Source organism: Adiantum capillus-veneris, chromosome 25 (assembly GCF_014529385.1).
Source record: "Adiantum capillus-veneris isolate H3 chromosome 25, ASM1452938v2, whole genome shotgun sequence".
NCBI lineage: Eukaryota > Viridiplantae > Streptophyta > Polypodiopsida > Polypodiales > Pteridaceae > Adiantum > Adiantum capillus-veneris.
Genome location: NC_140955.1, coordinates 21,962,122 through 21,971,582, shown reverse-complemented (window position 1 = coordinate 21,971,582; position 9,461 = coordinate 21,962,122). Strand labels below are relative to the sequence as shown.

General features: G+C 41.1%; 1 protein-coding gene across 1 annotated transcript; it reads right to left on the bottom strand.

Moving 5' to 3' along the window:
- Positions 1 to 324: 324 nt before the first annotated feature.
- LOC147424554 (pentatricopeptide repeat-containing protein At4g13650-like) lies at positions 325 to 5,836 on the bottom strand. Its single transcript, XM_086499586.1, has 2 exons — positions 1,992 to 5,836; positions 325 to 1,878 (listed from the first exon to the last, which is right to left on the bottom strand). Exon 1 carries the CDS (start codon positions 5,509 to 5,511, stop codon positions 2,935 to 2,937), a length of 2,577 nt encoding a protein of 858 aa, XP_086355712.1. The 5' UTR covers positions 5,512 to 5,836; the 3' UTR covers positions 325 to 1,878; positions 1,992 to 2,934.
- Positions 5,837 to 9,461: the final 3,625 nt, after the last annotated feature.

Genomic DNA, 9,461 nt, shown 5'->3' with positions numbered 1-9,461 from the left:
TATCAATACAGGAGCAAACACGCACTCTTCCCAATTGCAAGCTAAAAATCGAGCTGGTTAGAACAATCCATGAGAACTGCAGAAATGGATAACAACACAGATTGCATAATATCTAGTAAAAGCAAGATACACAACAACCTGCAAGAGTGGCCACGATGTCTATAGCCAAGAGGGTTGCTGAAGAGTTTGGTGAAGAGGTTGGTTACACGATTAGGTTTGAGAATTGCACGGGGCCTGAAACAGTAAACAGAAAATGACAGACGGAATGCTTCTGTGAGAAGTGCCTGTGCATAGCCAACTCTCAAAAGTATTCGTGCCTGTGCATAGCCAACTCTCAAAAGTATTCGTCTTCTGTTATCATTCTTGATGCATCACATGAAAGAACATTACACATTGATGTCCTTTTTGGGCTGATGGACCTAGTAACTTAGCCAAAAGGTGTATCCTTCTCTTTTGAAGAGGACCGGAACAAATTGATACAACGTGCCAGATCTTCCACAAGAGAATGACGGGGTTGGGTCCCAATGTTCCTGGTGTGTGTGTGAGACACACGGAAACAACTTATCAACCATATGTTCCAAGAGACGACAATTCAGCCACTTTGCGCGCGCGCGCGCGCGTGTGTGTGTGTGTGTGTGTGTGTGTGTGTGTGTGTGTGTGTGAGAGAGAGAGAGAGAGAGAGCCAAGGGCACCACATTTGACATACATATCGATCATTGCATTGCTAAACAAGATGTTTTTCTCCAACAGTGCTTGAGTAGCAATCTCATCGTGAATTCTCACCCATGTTGACATCCTGCATAAGGCCATAGGCCTTCAAGATGCAAGCAAAGGTGATTGCATCTGGAGAGCGGCTTTCTCTTTGCATCTGGTGAAAACAGCTCCGAGCTCTTTTGCCACAGCCATACTAGGCATATCCTACAATTAACGCGTTCCAAGAGATGACATTTTGGACAAATTACTCATCAAGCACTTTATGTGCTTTAGCACACCACAAATGAATATCGACCAAAGCATAACAAAGGATGAGTGGTCCTGTAATGAATTCTATCACCCATGTGAAGGTCTTGTGTAAGGCCATAGGCTTTCATGCAAGCATAGGTGATTGCATTTGAGAGAAAGGTCTTCACTTCACATCTGGTTAGAATAGTCCAGAGCTTCCTTGCCATAGGCATGTTTGACATATCCTGCAATCAAAATGTTCCAAGAGACATTAAAAAAGGGTGCCCATCAAAAACCCTTCGGGCTTTCGTGATGGCACCATATTTGGCCGTCTTGCAATAGGCCACAGGCCTCCAAGATGTGAGCATAAGTAACTGCATCTACAGAAAGTTGCATCTGCTTAAAACAACCCAAAGCTTCCGTGCCACAGCCATATTGGGCATATCTTGCAATCAACACGCTCAATGAGAGGAGGTTTCAGACAGAAGGCCTATCAAGGATTTTTTGTGCTTTCCTAAGGGCACCAACACATTGCCAAGCATAACATGTTTCTCCAACAGCCCATGATGAGCAATCACATCGTAAACTCTCTCACAGAAGCCACCAATATATGTGTATTTCACGTATATATCGAGCAGCACATTGCCAAGCATAACATGGTTCTCCATTGACTAGTAATCACATCATGAATTCTCTCGCAGCAGCTTCAAAATAGGTATCTAATTGCAATGGAAGTTATGTTCTAATGTGACCCAATTCGAAGCACAGCACGACATAGGAGAAACAGAAAGAAATCCCAATTATATCAATGTGTCCTTTGCACTTGTTACAGACATTAAAAGGGCATCTATTGGATTGCATCGAACGCCAGCTGAAAGACAAAGTGGGCTCCAAGGGATGAGTGGCTTGTAATGAATTCTCTCTGTGGGACATATCCTGCAATAAACACGTTCCAAGAGCCGACATTTCAAAAGGGTGCCCATCAAAAATCCTTCGTGCTTTTGTGCTTTTAAGTGTAACTATCCCGGTTGAAATTTAAAAAATAAAACCTGGTTTAGCCATGGCCGAGCGCCGTAGGGCTAGCAAAGCTATGGCATAGGCGGCACCAAAGTGGGATCAAGGCTGCATGGGTAGACAACTGCAAGGTTGCTATGAGCTCCGGCGTTTGCTCTTCTCCACTACTGAGCGGCTGTTGAGATAATTTTAAGGTGAAGGCTTGCCTCATTCAGAATGCAGCGTTTGTAAAATGGCTCCATGGTTGAGGGGCCAGAAGGGAAACGGCTAACTTGGGGAGCTTTGATCTTTTTCCTTCGAGCTCAATTTTGAGCGCAGAGTAGCTCATTGCATTCATCTTGCCATGAGGTTTCACATAAATAATTTTTGAGTTTGTCATGTTCCAGATCAGAGAATTTCGGCACCATGACCGGAATAACGCTACAACTAGTCCCCAAACAAAACAGATTTAGGGGTTGTTTTGTCCTAGTTTTGGTGGCCGCCATGTTATTGGCCCCTTTACCCTAGTGCTTCCCGTGTAAAAAGTCTTGCATAGTTGTATACGATCAAATAATTGGTTCACAAGAGGCATAGTTAATTGATAAAGCAAAAAATAACTATACTTTGCGTGACCACTACCAAACTCTAAGGGTAGGGGTTTGGCCACCATCAGATGATGCATTACCCTTACAGGATGTGGTCACGTGTGCATCAAGTAATAAGATATTAGCGATGCAACTCTGCAAAAATCGGCATAGTTACAAAAAGCCTTGTATAAGATGAATAGCTGGTGCACGTGTGACCATGCATGAGGCATAGTTATTTCAGAAAGTAACTCATAACTATGCATGGTGTAGCCAATACCTAAGACTCCTCCCAATCCCTGGCTAACATTCTGGAAGAAGTCGAGGCACTTGCACTGACACTGCAAGAAGCTTACCCAGGCCAAAGAGGTACACGCCTTATCTCCACCTGTTGAGGTAGGACTCTGCAAGCCCCTCATAAGAAAAGGGTCAATGATTCAATCTCATTGGCCTCATTTTGCATGCCAGCAGCTGCATAGATATTCCTCATAGAGACACAAGCCAAGACATCCTTTTCATTCAGTTGAATTGCATGCTTGAATGCAACTCTGCCGAGCTCCACATTGCCATGCTTTTGGCAAGCACCCAGCATGTTATGCCACACTGTGAGATTGATAGGAAATGGCATGTTTTGGATGACAGCAATGGCTTTGTCTAGGGCACCCGCACGCCCAAAGAGATCAACGATGCACGTGTGGTGTTCAACAGTGGGAATAATACCAAGAACCATGCTCATGGTTTGAAAGTACATTATGCCTTCGCCTATTCGGCCGGTGTGGCTGCAAGCATTTAGAACCACCATCACATTAACTGGATCAGGCTCTTCTCCATCTATAACCATGTGCTGGCACAAGTTTGAAACAGACTTGTCATCTCCAAGCTGGGCATATCCTGTAATCAGTGCTGCATGTAAGACTCCATCTTGAATCGGTAAACTATCAAAAATGTCTTGTGCCTTGCTAAGCATGCCAAAGCTTACATACATGCTTAATAAGGCTGTACCAATCAACATGTCCTTCTCCAATGAACCTACCCCAGCAATCCGTGCATGTATCTTTTGACCCTCGAATGTAGCTCCTATACTTGCACAAGCTCTCAAAACGCTCACAAAAGTGACATTATTCAGAGAGAAGCCTTCTTGTTGCATCTGCTCATAGCATTGAAGAGCTCCATCGCCATGCAAATGAACAGTGAAACCTGAGATTAACGCATTCCACGAGACTTCATCATGGGCTGACGTGTCAGATACAACCTGCGCTTCTAAAAGCATTCCACAGTCGACATACATATTCACCAATGCTGTGCCAAGCACTGCATCATTCTCTAACAAATTCTCTCTCACAATCCAGTCATGTAGCTCTTGGCCCTTTTCTAAGACTCCTAGACCACCATAGGCTTTCAAAACGTACACAAAAGTAACATCATCCGGACAGATGCCTTTCAATTGCATCTGTTCAAAACAATTTAGTGCTTCCTGACAATGTCCATGGTCTGCGAACCCAGCGATAAGCACATTCCACGAGACCACACTTTGAACTGGAATCGTGTTAAACACTTCTTGTGCCTTTGCAAGGAGGCCACACTTGGCATACATATCTACCAAAGCATTGGCCACCATCACAAAGTCTTCTTCCAGAAAACCCACCTTGTCAATCTCAGCATGTATTTGTTCTCCTTTGCTTGCCGCTCCTAAGTTTCCACAGGCTTTCAATATGGAAAGGAAAGTGACTGCGTCAGGCGAGTGGCCCTCCCTGCACATGACCTCAAAACAAGTGAGTGCCATCCCACTTTGTTCAGCTTGAAGGTAGCCCGCAATTAACACATTCCAAGAAGCTCGAGTTCGCAGAACAAGCTTGTCGAACATACCTTTAGCTGCTTGTACTCCAACACACTTGGCATACATGTCCACTAGTGCGGTCCCGAAGACACTATCCCTATCAACAAGCCCAACTTTCACAGCATAAGCATGTATTCTTTGCCCATACCATACAGTTCCTAGGCTAATACACACTTTCAAGATGCAAACAAATGTAATGGAGTTGGGGGTAAGTCCTTTAAGTAACATCACTTCAAAAAGCCTCAAGGCTTCCTCCCCATACCCTTGTTGGGCAAACCCTCCAATCAACGAATTCCAAGAGACTATATTTTGAACGTGAAGTGAGTCGAAAACTTCTTGGGCTAGGGAAAGTGCACTACACTTGGCATACATGTCGACCAGTGCATTATAGACCTCAACATCGCTATGCGACAAACCCTTCCTAGAGATCTCAGTATGTATCCATTGACCTATATCTAAGGCTCCAAGGAGACCACAAGCTTTTAAACTACAGAGAAAGGTGACTGCATCTGGAGGGACGCCCTCAAGTTGCATGTGCTCAAAACAATCGAGTACTGCCTCACCGTTCCCATCATGGGCATATCCTGCAATGAGCACATTCCAAGAGACGACATTTCGGACAAGAAGCTCATCAAAGACACCTTGTGCTTTTGAAAGCATGCCGCATTTCCCATACATATCTATCACTGCGTTTCCTATAATGATGTCTGTCTTCAAAAAAACATTACTCTCAATCTGAGCATAAACTTCTTCCCCTTGCCCAGCAGCCTGTGTGCTTACCACCGCTTTCAAGACAGAGAGAAAAGTAATAGTGTTTGGATTGAAACCCTCCAGTTTCATCCTCTTAAAGCAATTAAATGCTTCCTGACCATGCCCATGTTCGGCATACCCTGCAATAAGTATATTCCAAGATACAACATCTCTTTTGGGTAAATGATTGAACACTTCATGTGCTATCACTAATGTTCCGCACTTGGCATAAACATTGATGACCGCATTACCGACAAATTCGTTATTATCAAGCAACCCACGTCTGGCAACATCAGCATGTAACTCACGGCCTCTGTCCAGATCCCTGTTCTGGGCACAATCTTTCAACAGATCAACAATCACCAGAGGGACGCCAGTATCATCTCTGATAGATTTGGTGATCATCACGCTAGTCACCTAAAACCTAGTTTCCGCATGCGCCTCCTCTCCTCTTTGCCTCCTGCGCCGCTTCCTCTTCCTAGTTGGCTGTTTAACGGCACCCCTTTGCCCTGCTCTCGTTGGTCTTCTGGGAGAACTCTCCATTGCCCGAGCCTTCCTAGCCTCCTATCGTCGTCGTCCGCTTTGATCTGAGTTACGTTCTGTTTTTCAGAAAAGGAAAACTGAAATGTATTAAGAACAAGTGATAAAATCACAAGGCCTGCCCCGGAGACTAAGCAGAGCAGCTGGAGTGGAAGGTAAAGTAAAACTGCATTGATTATTTTGAAATATGCACCCCACTGACGAATGAGGGGTGTTTCATTTATATTTATATCTATATTCTTTATAATGCAGCTTTAATTTCTCAAGGAAGGAGAGACCTTCCATGTGTCATTCACATAGAGTTTGATATAGATGATATGCGAATCATTATACAAGAGTTAAGTATGTAACGGCTTCTTAGTTGCACATTTTCATACGGTTCTTATGGAGTGAATGAACGGATGTTTAAAATCTATTCTTTGGGTGAATCACTTCGACGTCTCGATCGCAATGTTCGACGTGTCGGACCTTGGATCTTAAGAGTTCTAAGTAGAGTGTGTCGTAGGTTCAACTTCTCTAGATAATCAAACACTTTGATCCATTGTCTATGCATGCTAAGTATCATATTTTTTTAGTTATTGGTGGCTTATTGAAGTGGGTTTTTATCTACTAGATAGGTTAATGAGAGAGAATGAGAGAGAGAGAGAGATTTGCGAATTGCTAATGTAGGTTAATATGGGTCATGATGTATTGGCTATTCTCTCAATACATATAAGAATGATTATATATTTGAAAGTTAAAGAAGAGTACATTTGTCAAGGATATGGTACATGGTGTTGGTGGCATCATTGGGTGTATTCATATGTTGATGAGTGGTATGGAAATTGTGGACGATTAAGCATTTCACTATGCAAAGTGTCACAAATATTGAGCGAAATAAAATTGATGAGAGTCCTACAAGAATTACATATGGTTGATATTTATTATGTCAATGTTTGGGGTTGTGATATTCAGTTGCGAAAGATATATCACAATCACAAATCTTACATTTCGGATGAAGAGTTTGAAATTTTGAAATTAATTGTGAAGTTTATTAATGGGGTATATTGGAGCGATCCTGAACCATCCAATTATAGAGTAGAATATGAGTCGTTGTAAGCAACAAAAATGGAATGTTGTAAAGACTTTGACCTAATGAAGCTCTTGACACTTTTTGGCATGACAATCAGTAATTGAAGTATTTGTATTGTGCTTATACTTTTTTAAAGTATTTAAGTGGCCATGTTGATCATATCTCTCTCTCTCTCTCTCATTTTAAGCTTTGAGTACTAATGTTGTTTTCTTTTCTTGCAACCAATTAAATGGCCCACAAAATTGTGAATATTTTTCCAAGCGTTAAAAAAATTATTATTGATGCCTTTGAAGAAAATTTGTTACCTGCTGAGCGGGGATGGCAATGGGCATGGGAAGTAATTGAGAAAAACTACACTGTTTGGGGATCGTATATAGATGAAGAGTTGGACACGATTTACATCAAGTTGCTTGATCCCTATTTCTTTCCCAACATTAGGCTAATGCTCTTAAAGCAAGAGCTTGGGATGATTCGTCATTACAAGATTTACTTGAGTTGGGTTCAAAAAATAGATTTAAGAGAAGTTTGTAGAGCTCCAACTCAATATCTTGATCCTGTTGAAATAGCACGACTAAGAGTGCTATGCAGATATGTTCCTGAGCCTTTTTGACAATAATGTAAACTATTTTTTTATGTAAATTTTCGATCGTGTGAGTGTGAATTTTCGATCATGTGAGTGTGGATCGTATGTGTGTCATTGAGAGATGTATAAAGATGCACACACACTCAAACACATACAGAGTGAGGTGGTAAGAGCGAGCGAGGCCCGCCAGTAGACGGGGCGTGCGAGCTAGTACAGCTTAAATTTTTCAAGGAAGGAGAGACCCTCCATGTGTCACTCACTGCTTCACTTAAGAGACACCTCTCTAAAATGCAAAAGGGAGAGCAAGATTGTAAGAAGCTTTTCAGCTTTTGTTAGAATGTAAAATCAAAAGAATTTCTTTTTCTTTGGTAGTAGAAAGTGCTTTAGTAAATAAAAGTCAAATACTTTTTCCTCTACAAAGAATAACTGTATTGGTTAAAATGTACATAACAAAAAGGAGATAAATTTAGTGGAGATTTTATTATTTAATGAGAATTTAATTTTTGAAGATTTATTTGGTTTTTTCTTTTCAAGAGGTTTTTTTCAAGACCAATATTAACCTTATTTTTAAAAAAACTTTTTATTTCTTTAAAGAGATTGAAAAAGAAAGTAAACAACTCGTGTGGTGTCGACTTGGGGTAGTTTTACTTTGAGAAAATACATGCAAATGAAGGAGTAGTTATCCATGTTATAGAGAGAGAGAGAGAGAGAGAGAGAGAGAGAGAGAGAGAGAGATATTTTTCTTTCGAGCTCATAGGGCTCCGTCTCACCAAGGACACCCTTCAAGCCCTTCAAATTTCTCGGAGGGGTCACTTAATATTTATGCAACTATCACGTAAGTACAGCAGAAGGAAATTTTTTTCCCTCACATTTTCACATACAAAAAGATACCATAAAATGTAATTGATTTTTTTGTATATAGACTAAATTGTTTGTCAAACATTCACAGATCAGGAGTTTAAAATAGTCCTTCAGCGCACATGATATACAAAATTTATATTAAGTGACACACCAAGTCAAATTTCCAAGATAATATGGTTTTCTTAGTGTAATAGTGTATTTTCAAAAGGGTAGCTAACATTTTTCACCCATAGAAAATAAATAAAATGCCCAACAAAAATCAACACTCTCATTGGCATCCCAAATAGGGAGAGAGATTGCCTAGTTATGGTACCTTTTACCAGTTCTTGGATATATTTGTCCTTTTTGTTTTTAAGAGTTAAACCGTGGAAAATGCTTAAAAATCAATAAATTCTCTAAATTTTGATAGACAAAGGTGCCTATCAAAAATCAACCCCACACACACACAGAGAGAAAAATATTTTAGCGTCGAACGAATGACGTAGCAAGTAGAAGGGAAAAGAGGAAAAAGAGAGAATAAAATGTTTAAGAGTGTAAGAATAATCTAAAAAAGACGCTAAAGTTACACAGCAAGTCTTTAACACTTGAATATCTATGAAAAGGAGAGAGAGAGAGAGAGAGAGAGAGAGAGAGAGAGAGCAGTGCGGTTGAAGTGATGACCTCAAGTTAATGCATTAAATTGATGAGAAAACTTTTATTTTCAATCTTAGTAAAGGAAGGTATAGATGGCTATGATTGGTCTCTCTCTCTCTCTCTCTCTCTCTCTCTCTCTCTCTCTCTCTCACACACACACACACACACACACACGTCTGAAAAAAGAAGAATTTAAAATGTTGTAGGAGCGATCCAATGAGATCTCAAAGATCTATTCGATGGTCTCAAGTTCAAGACCTTAGAGAGAGAGAGAGAGAGAGAGAGAGAGAGAGTTTGGGGGGGGGGGAGGGGCACGAAGGGAGCATAAAAGTTTTGAATGTCATAGTTATTGTACTATAACAACAACAAAAGGCTTCAAGACCTATGTGACAAATCTTTGATATAAGAATATATATATGTACACACACACACATACATACATATACATATAGATATCCATATATATATATCTATATATATATATATATATATACACACACACTAGCGCGACCCGTCTACCGACGGGTCTCGCTCACTCTTACCATCGGCACATGTGTGCATGTGTGTGTTTACATCTCCCCATGACACACACACAATGGATACTTGTTTACCCAAGCTCAAATGCCGGTTTGTCCCACTTTCCCCAGCGCGCACGCGCGCGCGCGA

Excerpts from the sequence above, each read along its gene's own strand:
- LOC147424554 (XM_086499586.1), bottom strand. The coding sequence starts at position 5,511 with ATGATCACCAAATCTATCAGAGATGATACTGGCGTCCCTCTGGTGATT.